Source organism: Lynx rufus, unplaced genomic scaffold (genome assembly GCF_022079265.1).
Source record: "Lynx rufus isolate CCGP_SWC_20201006 ecotype Redwood Valley unplaced genomic scaffold, mLynRuf1.p SCAF_6, whole genome shotgun sequence".
Lineage (NCBI taxonomy): Eukaryota > Metazoa > Chordata > Mammalia > Carnivora > Felidae > Lynx > Lynx rufus.
In genome coordinates, this window is record NW_025814878.1 from 145,357,942 (window position 1) to 145,370,630 (window position 12,689).

The window sequence follows — 12,689 nt, forward strand, 5'->3', positions numbered from 1 at the left end:
AGATCAACCATCCAAGTGTACTCAAGGAACAGAGTGCATTGGGGGAAATTCTGGAAAGGTATCTTTCCAGATACTTAGAAAAGGGAACTTAGAAAAGGTATCTCAGCATTGCCTTTGAAAAAGGAGAACATTTCTAACTGTTGGTAGAATTCAGTGAAATCATAAGAACCAGGAAAGTAGGAAATCAGTTCAAATGTTATCACCACTTGCAAGGATAGAAACTCATAGAGGACCCTCATCACAATGGAATATTTATTTCTTACAGAAAAAAGATTTTTTTCATCACCCTCTTGAAGGCCTCCTTCATATCTTTATTTCTAAGGCTGTAGATAAGGGGGTTCAACATGGGTGTAATGATCCCATAGAAGAGAGAAACCATCTTTCCCCAGTCCTTAGAGGTGGATGAAGGTGGTTGTAGATACATGTAGATGGCTGTACCAACAAAGAGAGCGACCACAACCATGTGGGACCCACATGTCCCAAAAGCTTTTTGTCGTCCTTCTGCTGACCTGATTCTCAACACTGCTTGAGCTATAAAGCCATAAGAAATGAGGATCAATGTCACTGGAATTAGCAGAATTAATACACTAAAGAAAAAGAGCTCAGACTCAATAGGCTTTGTGTCAGCACACGACAACTTGAGAAGGGCAGGCACCTCACAGAAAAAGTGGTCCACTTCCTGGCGACCACAGCGTGGCATGTTAAGGGTCAAGGAAGACTGCAACACTGAATTACCAAAGCCAGTGAACCACGAGAAGGCTACCACCCTTAAGCAGAACCAATGATTCATAATAACTACATAGTGCAGGGGTTTGCAGACTGCCACATATCTGTCAAAGGACATGACAGCCAGGAGGAGACACTCAGTAGCTCCCAGGGCCAGGAAGATGATGAGCTGTGCCACACAGCCACCGTAGCTGATGGTCTTTTTGTTGCGACAAATATTTGTCAACATATGAGGGACTGTGCTTGTGGTATAGCACAGATCTAAGATGGAGAGATTAGTGAGGAAGAAATACATGGGTGTATGAAGTTTGGGATCCAGAATGCACACCATCATGATGGACACATTGCCAAAGATGGTGAATGTATATGATATTAATAGAAGCACAAACAGGGGCATTTGTAGCCAGGGCCTGTCTGAGAAGCCAAGTAGTATAAACTCTCTTGCGGAGCTCTCATTAGCCCAATTCATGATGACTCACTTATTTTTCTTCCTAAAAATATAAAATAGGAAAGTAGTCAGTAGATAATTATTGAAAACTCTTATTGAAACCGAACTTAATTATAATGAATGATTCAACACCAAACATAAGTGACGGTAATCATAAGTTACTATAAATTTATAGTTTATGAAATACGATATGATTCTCTTAGGTTAGAAAGTAGTTCTGTCTTAGCAGTTATGTTTAACTTACTTTATGAGGTAAATCATTACTTTTGAATGACAAAGTATATAAATGTATATGCAGGGGGCACAGACAGTTGTAAATGCCCAAGACATTTCAATTTTTCTCCGTTTTGTTAGGTGTGCACAAAGTATCTTCAGGTGTACATTAGATTCTGCTGTACAGTATGGTGATTGACACTTACACACACTTGTGCTCATCAAAACAGGTACACTCCTTAGTACCCATATCAGATTTTCACTTGATAATCTAATCACTACTTGACTGAAATGTGACAGATAGATGAAAATCTACATTTTATTGCTATTATGACTCAGTGAGCATGAATACTCTGCATACCCAGTAGTGGTGAGGGCTAGACCCAAATCCTGGACCTAAAGGCCATTCTTTTTTCTATACCATATCTCCTCCCCTGTATACAGAGAACACAGCAAGACTGATTAAAGACCACATGCCAGTGATTATACACCAAATAGAACAGCAAGAATCAAATAATCAAGTTGATTTTCCTTAGTGTGGAAGTTATCAGTAATCAGATAAGTTATCAGTTAAGAGATAAAACCCAAGTGCACTTAAGTTTCTCAATCCACCTTGTGTTTTTAAATGCAGGGTCATTAGTAGGACTTACACCATTGGAATTTACAAGTGTGAACATAGTGAGTGATGCTAGACAGAGAATAGGGTACTGTAAAGGAGGGTAACATGACAGGAGAGACCTACCTCACACTGGGTGGAACAGCTTTTACAGCAGGAGAAGCACAAGCCGCTGTGCACCTGCAGCAGCTTGAGGAGAGAAGGCATGAAGAATTTAATTCCTTCCATTATATGTGGGTTAAATTTCAGCGTTTTAGCTACAGATACACATTATTCCTTGGTAAATAACACCTTCAGTGGAAAAATGCAAGAGGAAATGAGATTTGACTTTTGTTTGGTTTACATGTAAAGTTGAATTTTTCTCAGGAAAAATTATGATACATAAAGATAAAAGATAAATGTAAGATGGAAAAAATGTGTGGTGTTTATGTCAAAAATGATACCTATCTTAAAACATACAGAATTACTATATAATAATTATGAGACAAGATAAAAAATCCAATTAAAAGTGAGCAATTGACTTAAATGAGCAATTGGACAAGAAAAAATAAAGCAAGTTTAAAAAGAAAAGATATATGATTTTTCTATCAATAAGAAACAGAAATCAAGATTAACCAGGAAATGTCACATTGTATAATGATTTGGTAATGTTAGAAAAAAATCACCTTTAAAAGTTAGCTGTTAGAAACACATCCTCAGGATATACCACCTGCCTACATTTATTCTTAGCTGTGTGAGTGTGAGCAAAGGTGAACGTCCTTTTGCCACATTTAGAACAAATCGCTATACTGATAATAAGGGGTCCTGTGAAAGCCAAATGAGGCACTGCACACGTCAGAAGTCAGGACGGTGCTGGAGACAGCAAGCTTCACTGAGTGTGAGCTTCTCATCACTTAGAGTATCACTGACATCCATCATTAGTGCTAATTATTAACATCATGATGGGCCATTGTCTCAGCTTGGCATGAATATAAGAAGAACAGAACCAAATTATTGTTGGTGGTGCCAACAATTATTGTAAGTTCATAATTTTATGAAATGATTAAACATATATGTCACTTTTTCTTTGCTTCTAGCATAATACTGAGAACATCGTTTCCAGTAAATGGAAGTCAAGTCAATGGTTAGTAGCAGGTGCTGGCTTATCTGAAGGGCGTGGACTCTACTCAGCTGCTGTATTTTCTCCAATTTTCATGTGTTCTGCTCTACCCAAGTGTCATATGTGAGTGTGATCTGTTCATTCCGATTGCTCTTTTCCATTATCAGAAAAATGGACTCACCTCTTGACAAAGCACACATTCATCTTACCTCTTTCCTATTCACATATCCTGCAGTAATCAAAACAAACCTTAAATACCACTAATTCTTTTTTTGCTTAAAAACATATCCCTCTGACAGTTCTAATGCATGGAGATAAGATGGTGAAAGGTACATTCTGAATGGTCAAATGATAACTAAGGTTGTTTGAATCACTGAAAATACTTGACATCCATTTTAAGATTCCTAGGAAACAAAATGAACAGTGATTATTTAAGCAGAGGTAAGAACGTGGGTGAGGTGAGTAAGCGACGGAATTCCCTGCTGCAGCCAAGACTCACCTTCCTTCCAAGTGTCAGAGAGATACCCCTGCCTTTCTGTGTGCATGTTTCAGAGATGGTTGGTAAACGGAGAGCCTCTTTGAGCTGTCAACCCTTGTGACATTCTTATTCAATGACCTTTTCCTCACAGATTGGAACGATATTAGCATGCAACCTGGGTTGCGTCACAAACATAGAATATGAGTAAACTCCTTAGGATGAAATAAAAATGGTTTATAGGTATGTGTTCAGTCACTGGGGCATATGTTTGATTGATGCTGACTATGCTCACCACATTCCTAGCAGAGTTTACAGTGGGAAGCTGATTTCATAGATATCTACAACATCAGCAGAGCCCTTTAAGAAAGGGCTACCTATTCCCACATTGCCTTGTCCTCTATCTTGGCCCTAGGGATTCCAGGGTCCCTCCAGTTTAATTGGTCATTGTGTCCAGAGAGGAAATAATGAACTCTATTCCCAACTGCACTGGCAGGGTAACACAGGCACACAGGTGGTTCACAAATGTTAAAGCTAGGGGGAAGACGGTAGTCATGAAACTTAAATCATGAATGATGAGTTTGGAGATGTTTACTCAGGACAGCACAAGGCTAAATGAAGTTGTAGCCCAAATTCCGTTAAATGGTCTCATGGTCAAATAGTGAGTCCACATTTAGTGTTTATGGGAAGAAGTGTTCCTATTATTCCTTGAAATTTGTATGCATGTGTTTAGACTACACCTGCTAGGGATATGCAACATAAATAACTATATCAAACAGATTCAACACATGTAAATTTTCATCTTGAAGTTTAAGGTTGGCATGAATCCACCAGGGCAGAGCTAGTAGAATGATGGGGGATTGCAATGGAATAGATTTTGAAGATAAGTTGATTTCTGCAATTAATAACTTAATATGTACTCACCTAAGATTTTGGTAAAATAAAGAAAACTGAAATTACATTGAGCACCAGCTTAGATATAGACTAAAAGTCACTTTTTGAAATTTTATTATATTTATTTTCACTTATTTTTATTTTGTATATAATGTATTTTATGAATTATAAAATCATATAGAGAATATAATCATTATTTATATTATAAAATTTTCTTTTTTAAAATTAAATATTAAACCAGCACAGTTGGCATATACTCTTATATGCATTTCAGGTGTAGAGTATAGTAATTCAATAATTCTGTACATTACTCTGCACTCTGCAGGATCATTGTACCCTTAATCCCCTTCTCCTATTTCATCGATCCTTCCACCACCTCCCCCCTGGTAACCAATAGGTTGGTCCCTATAGTTAAAAGGCTGATTCTTGGTTTTACTCTTTTCCCCCACCTACGTTCATTTGTTTTGTTTCTTAAATTCCACATATGAATGAAATCATATGGTATTTATCTTTCTAAGACTGACTTGTTTCACTTAGCATTAAACTCTGTAGCTCTAGCCATGTCATTGCAATTAACAAGATTTCTTTCTTTTTGATCACTGAGTGATATTCCATTGTATATAAATATCACGCCTTTCTCCATTCATTAGTTCACACACACTTGGGCTCTTTCCATAGTTGGCTAGTGTTGGTAATGCTGCTGTAAACATTGGGGTGCATGTGCCCCTTCAAATCTGTATTTTTTTATCCTTTAGGTAAATACCAAACAGAGCAATTGCTGGATTGTAGTGTAGTTCTATTTGCAACTTTCTGAGGAAACTCCATACTGTTTTCCAGATTGGCTGCACCAGTTTGCATTCCCACCAATGGTGCAAGAGGGTTCTCATTTCTCCACATCCTTACCAACATTTATTGTTTCCTGAGTGGTTAATTGTAGCCATTCTGACAGGTGTAGGGTGGTATCTCATCATGGCTTTGATTTGCATTTCCCTGATACTGAGTGATTTTGAGCATCTTTTCATGTGTCTGTTGACCATCTGGACGTCTTCTTTGGAAAAGTGTCTATACATGTCTTCTGCCCATTTCTTAACTGTATTGTTTGAGTTTGATAAATTCTTTATAGATTTAAGATACTAACCCTTTTTAAGATATGGCATGCAAATATATTCTCCCATTCTGTAGGCTGCCTGTTGATTGTTTTCTTCACTGTGCAGAAGGTTTTATCTTGATGAAGTTCCAATAGTTCATTTTTCCTTTTGTTTCAGGAGACATATCTAGTAAGAAATTGCTGTGGCTGATGTCAGAGAGGTTACTGCCTTTGTTCTTTAGGTTTTTAATGTTTTCCTGTCTCAAGCTAAGGTCTTTAATGCATTTGAATTTATTTATTTTTTATATCTGGTGTAAGAAAGTGGTCCAGTTTCATTACTTTGTAGTTGTCTAGTTTTCCAAGCACCATTTGTTGAGGACACTTTTTCCCCATTGCATATTATTTACTGCTTTGTTGAAGATTAGTTGACCATATAGTTATGGGTTTATTTCTGCATTTTCTTACCTATTCCATTGATCTGTGTGTCCATTATTATGGCAGTACCATATTGCATTGATGATTACAGCTTTGTAATATAGGGAATTGTGATGGCTCCAGCTTTGCTTTTCTCTTTCAACATTACTTTGTCTATTCTGGGTCTTTTGTGGCTCTATACAAATCTTAGAACTGTTTGTCCTAGCTCGGTGAAAAATGCTGTGGTATTTTGACAGGCATTGCATTAAATGTGTAGATGCTTTAGGTAGTATTGACATTTTAAAAATATCTTTATTCCATTCCATGAGCATGGAATATTTTTCCGTTTATTTGTCTCATCTTTAATTTCATTCTTCAGTGTTCTATAGTTTTGAGAGTACTGATCTTTTACCTCTTTACTTAGGTTTATTCCTTGGTGTCTTATGATTTTTGGTGCAATTGTAAATGGGATAAATACCTTGATTTCTTGTTTTGTTATTTCATTATGGTATATAGAAATGCAACAGATTTCTGTATGTTGATTTTGTATCCCATGACTTTGCTGAATTCATGTATTAGTTCTAGCAAGTTTTGGGTGGAATCTTTTGGGTGTTCAAGATAGAGTATCATGTCATCTGCATGTAGTGAAAGTTTGTCTTCTTTCTCACCTGTGTAGATGCCTTTTCTTTGTTTTTGTTGCCTGATTGCTGAGGCCAGGACTGCTGCTACTGTGTTAAATAACAGTGGTGAGAGTTGACGTCCCTGTCCTGTTCCTGACTGGAGAGGAAAATCTCTGTATTCCCCCATTGAGGATGATATTAGCTATGGGTTTTTCATATATGGCTTTTATTATATAGAGCTATGTTCCCTCTAAGCCCCCTTAATTGAGGGTTTTTATCATGATTGGATATTGTACTTTGTCGAATGACTTATCTGCATCTATTGAGAGGATCATATGATTCTTATTCTTTCTTTTATTAATGTGGTGTATCATGTTGATTGATTTCCAAATTTGCACCACATTTGCCATCCAGGAATAAATCCCACGTGATTGTGGTGAATGATTCTTTTAATGTACAGTTAGTTTTGATTTACCAGTATTTTGTTGAGAAATTTTGCATCTATATCCATCTGGAATTTGGTCTTTTTTAGTGGGGTTTGCCTGTTTTGGGAATCAGGGTAATGCTGACATCACAGGATGAATTTGGATGTTTTACTGTTCTTTCTCCTTTTTTGGAACAGATTGAAAAGAATAGGTATTAATTCTTCTCTAAATCATTGGTAGAATTTTCCTTGTGAAGCTATGTGGCCCTGGGTTTTTCTGTAGGGAGACTTCTGATTACCAATTCACTTTCTTGTCTGGTTATCAGTCTGCCCAAGTTTTCCATTTCTTTCTATTTCAGTTTTGATAGTTTATATATTTGTAGGGATTTGTCAGTTTTTCCCCTTGTGGTCCAATTTGTTGGCATATAGTTTTTCATAATGTTCTCTTATAATTGTTTGAATTTCTCTGATGTTGGTTGTATTTCTCCTCTCTCATTTGTGATTTTATTATCAATGTGCTTTCTTTTATTTTTGGTACATCTGGCTAAGGGTTTATCAATTTTATTTTTTCGAAGAACTGGCTCCTGGTTACTCTCTGTGTTCAATATTTTTTTTTTTTTTTTGGTTTCTGTATCACTTATATGTGCTCTAATATTGATTATTTTCCCTCTTCTGCTGGCCTTAGGCTTTGTTAATTGTTCTTTTTCTAGCTCATTTAGGTGTATGGATAGGATGTTTACTTGAGATTTTTCTTGATTTGTGAAGTAAGCCTGTATTTCTCTATACTTCACTCTTATGACCGCTTTACCTGCATCCAATGGTTTTGGACTGTTGTGTTTACATTTTCTTTTTTTTTTCATTTATTTTTTGAAAATTTATTCTTTGATTTCTGGTTTACACATTCATTGTTTAGTAGCATGCAATTTAATCTCCATGTATTTGTGGTCTTTTCAATTTTTTTTCTTGTCATTGGCAACATGTTTTTTAGCATTTTGGTCAGAAATGATGCATGGTATGATCTCAATTTCTTTGTAGCTGTTGAGGCCTGATTTATGACCAATATGTAATCTATTCTTGATAATGTTCCATCTGCACATGAAAAGAATATGTATTCTGCTGATTTATGATGAAATGTTCTGAATATAACTGTTAAATCCATCTGGTCCAGTGTGTCATTCACAGCTAAATTTCCTTGTTGATTTTCTGCTTGAGTGATGGGTCCATTGATGTAACTGGGGTGTTACCAGTTCCATTGTTATTTTTATATCAGTGAGTTCCTCTGTGTGTATTCTTATTTGTTTTATATATATGGGTACTTCCAGGTTGGGTACATAAATATATACAATTGCTAGATCTACTTGTTGGATAGTCCCCTTTTTATGATATAGTGCCCTTCTTCATCTCTTGTTACAGTTCCTGGTTTAAACTCTAGTTTGTCTGATGTATATATTGCTACTTCAGCTTCAGCTTTCTTTTGACATCCATATGTATGACCAAAGTTTCTCCAACACTTCACTTTCAATGTGCAGGTGTCTTTAGGCCTTAAGTGATTGTCTTGAGAGACACCTATAGCTGGGTATTTTTTTAAATCCATTTTGACACACTGTGTCTTTTAATTGGAGTGTTTAGTCCACTTGCATTCAGATTAATTAGTGATATGTATTGATGCCATTTTATTATTTGTTTTGCTGTTGTTTCTGGAGATTTTCTTTTTTCCTGTCTAATCTTTGGTGTTTTTGGTCCTTTTTTTTTCACCAAAGACTTCCCTTTAATATTTTTTCATGGCTAGTTTAGTCGCCATGGAATCCTTTAGTTTTTATTTCTCTGGTAAACTCTTTATCTCTCCTTCTATGCTGAATGAGAACCTTGCTGGAACGAGTATTCATGACTGCAGATTTTTCCCATTTAGCCTGTTAAATATATCATACCACTCCCTCCTGGCTTCACTAGTTTCTGTGGAGAAATCTTCAGGTGGTCTTATAAGTCTTTCCTTGTAAGTTAGGGATTTATTCTGTCTTGCTGATTTTAGGGTTTTTTATTTATCTCTCTTGGTGTTGGTCTACTTTTGTTTACTTTGATGGGAGGTCTCTGTGCTCCTGAATTTCGATGTCTGTTTCTTTCTCCTCATTAGGGAAGTTTTCAACTATTATTTTCTCAAATAAACCTTCTGCCCCCTTTTTTTCTCTCTTCTACTTCTGAGACTGCTATGATACAAATATAATGTTTGATAAAGTCCCTGAGTTCTCTTAGTGTATTCTCATGATCCATAATTCTTCTTTATCTCTTTTGCTCACCTTCATCATTTTCCATTATTTTATCTTCTATACCACATATTTGTTTCTGTGATTCTTCCATTCTGTGGACATTACATCCAGTTGTTTCAAATTTCAGCTATTGCACTTTTCACTTCTGATCACTTGTTTTTTAACTCTTATTTCTGCCATGAGGGTCTTTTTGAAATCTCCTATTCTTTTCTGAAGCACAGCAAATATCATTTTGATTGTTGCTTTTACTTCTCCATCAAGCATGTTACTTATATCTGTTTGAATTGGATCTCTGGCTGTGACCTTTCTTGTTCTTTCTTTTGGGATGAATTCCTCTGTCCACATTTTGTCTAAGTCTGTCTTCTCTGTGTTAGGAAAGCCTGTTTTACTTTCTGTCCCTGAGAGTAATGGCTTTATAAAGAAGAGGTCATATAGTGTCCAGAGTAACACAGTGGCCTTTGGGCTCTAATTCAGCCAAGCCTACTATCTTTTATTATTTATTTATTTATTTATTTATTTATTTATTTATTTATATTAACAAAGTAAATTTTATTTTTTCTTTTTTTTCTTTTTTTTAATTTTTTTATATATATATATGAAATTTATTGACAGATTGGTTTCCATACAACACCCAGTGCTCATCCCAAAAGGTGCCCTCCTCAATACCCATCACCCACCCTCTCCTCCCTCCCACCCCCCATCAACCCTCAGTTTGTTCTCAGTTTTTAAGAGTTTCTTATGCTTTGGCTCTCTCCCACTCTAACCTCTTTTTTTTTTCTTCCCCTCCCCCATGGGTTTCTGTTAAGTTTTTCAGGATCCACATAAGAGTGAAACCATATGGTATCTGTCTTTCTCTGTATGGCTTATTTCACTTAGCATCACACTCTCCACTTCCATCCATGTTGCTACAAAGGGCCATATTTCGTTCTTTCTCATTGCCATGTAGTACTCCATTGTGTATATAAACCACAATTTCTTTTTTTTTTTATATATATGAAATTTATTGACATATTGGTTTCCATACAACACCCAGTGCTCATCCCAAAAGGTGCCCTCCTCAATACCCATCACCCACCCTCCCCTCCCTCCCACCCCCCATCAACCCTCAGTTTGTTCTCAGCTTTTAACAGTCTCTTATGCTTTGGCTCTCTCCCACTCTAACCTCTTTTTTTTTTTCCTTCCCCTCCCTCATGGGTTCCTGTTAAGTTTCTCAGGATCCACATAAGAGTGAAACCATATGGTATCTGTCTTTCTCTGTATGGCTTATTTCACTTAGCATCACACTCTCCAGTTCCATCCACTTTGCTACAAAGGGCCATATTTCATTTTTTCTCATTGCCACGTAGTACTCCATTGTGTATATAAACCACAATTTCTTTATCCATTCATCAGTTGATGGACATTTAGGCTCTTTCCATAATTTGGCTATTGTTGAGAGTGCTGCTATGAACATTGGGGTACAAGTGCCCCTATGCATCAGCACTCCTGTATCCCTTGGGTAAATTCCTAGCAGTGCTATTGCTGGGTCATAGGGTAGGTCTATTTTTAATTTTCTGAGGAACCTCCACACTGCTTTCCAGAGCGGCTGCACCAATTTGCATTCCCACCAACAGTGCAAGAGGGTTCCCATTTCTCCACATCCTCTCCAGCATCTATAGTCTCCTGATTTGTTCATTTTGGCCACTCTGACTGGCGTGAGGTGATACCTGAGTGTGGTTTTGATTTGTATTTCCCTGATAAGGAGCGACGCTGAACATCTTTTCATGTGCCTGTTGGCCATCTGGATGTCTTCTTTAGAGAAGTGTCTATTCATGTTTTCTGCCCATTTCTTCACTAGGTTATTTGTTTTTCGGGTGTGGAGTTTGGTGAGCTCTTTATAGATTTTAGATACTAGCCCTTTGTCCGATATGTCATTTGCAAATATCTTTTCCCATTCTGTTGGTTGCCTTTTAGTTTTGTTGGTTGTTTCCTTTGCTGTGAAGAAGCTTTTTATCTTCATAAGGTCCCAGTAATTCACTTTTGCTTTTAATTCCCTTGCCTTTGGGGATGTGTCGAGTAAGAGATTGCTACGGCTGAGGTCAGAGAGGTCTTTTCCTGCTTTCTCCTCTAGGGTTTTGATGGTTTCCTGTCTCACATTTAGGTCCTTTATCCATTTTGAGTTTATTTTTGTAAATGGTGTGAGAAAGTGGTCTAGTTTCAACCTTCTGCATGTTGCTGTCCAGTTCTCCCAGCACCATTTGTTAAAGAGGCTGTCTTTTTTCCATTAGATGTTCTTTCCTGCTTTGTCAAAGATGAGTTGGCCATACGTTTGTGGGTCTAGTTCTGGGGTTTCTATTCTATTCCATTGGTCTGTGTGTCTGTTTTTGTGCCAATACCATGCTGTCTTGATGATGACAGCTTTGTAGTAGAGGCTAAAGTCTGGGATTGTGATGCCTCCTGCTTTGGTCTTCTTCTTCAAAATTCCTTTGGCTATTCGGGGCCTTTTGTGGTTCCATATGAATTTTAGGATTGCTTGTTCTAGTTTCGAGAAGAATGCTGGTGCAATTTTGATTGGGATTGCATTGAATGTGTAGATAGCTTTGGGTAGTATTGACATTTTGACAATATTTATTTTTCCAATCCATGAGCAGGGAATGTCTTTCCATTTCTTTAAATCTTCTTCAATTACCTTCATAAGTTTTCTATAGTTTTCAGCATACAGATCCTTTACATCTTTGGTTAGATTTATTCCTAGGTATTTTATGCTTCTTGGTGCAATTGTGAATGGGATCAGTTTCTTTATTTGTCTTTCTGTTGCTTCGTTGTTAGTGTATAAGAATGCAACTGATTTCTGTACATTGACTTTGTATCCTGCAACTTTGCTGAATTCATGTATCAGTTCTAGCAGACTTTTGGTGGAGTCTATCGGATTTTCCATGTATAATATCATGTCATCTGCAAAAAGCGAAAGCTTGACTTCATCTTTGCCAATTTTGATGCCTTTGATTTCCTTTTGTTGTCTGATTGCTGATGCTAGAACTTCCAGCACTATGTTAAACAACAGCGGTGAGAGTGGGCATCCCTGTCGTGTTCCTGATCTCAGGGAAAAAGCTCTCAGTTTTTCCCCGTTGAGGATGATGTTAGCTGTGGGCTTTTCATAAATGGCTTTTGTGATCTTTAAGTATGTTCCTTCTATCCCGACTTTCTCAAGGGTTTTTATTAAGAAAGGGTGCTGGATTTTGTCAAAGGCCTTTTCTGCATCGATTGACAGGATCATATGGTTCTTATCTTTTTTTTTGTTAATGTAATGTATCACGTTGATTGGTTTGCGAATGTTGAACCAGCCCTGCAGCCCAGGAATGAATCCCACTTGACCATGGTGAATAATTCTTTTTATATGCTGTTGAATTCGATTGGCTAGTATCTTATT

General features: G+C 37.0%; 1 protein-coding gene across 1 annotated transcript; it reads right to left on the reverse strand.

The window, feature by feature from the left end:
- Positions 1 to 259: 259 nt before the first annotated feature.
- On the reverse strand, positions 260 to 1,195 carry LOC124527944 (putative olfactory receptor 2B3). Its single transcript, XM_047101234.1, has one exon. The coding sequence runs from the start codon at positions 1,193 to 1,195 to the stop codon at positions 260 to 262; it is 936 nt and encodes a 311-aa protein (XP_046957190.1).
- Between the last annotated feature and the right edge of the window lie 11,494 nt (positions 1,196 to 12,689).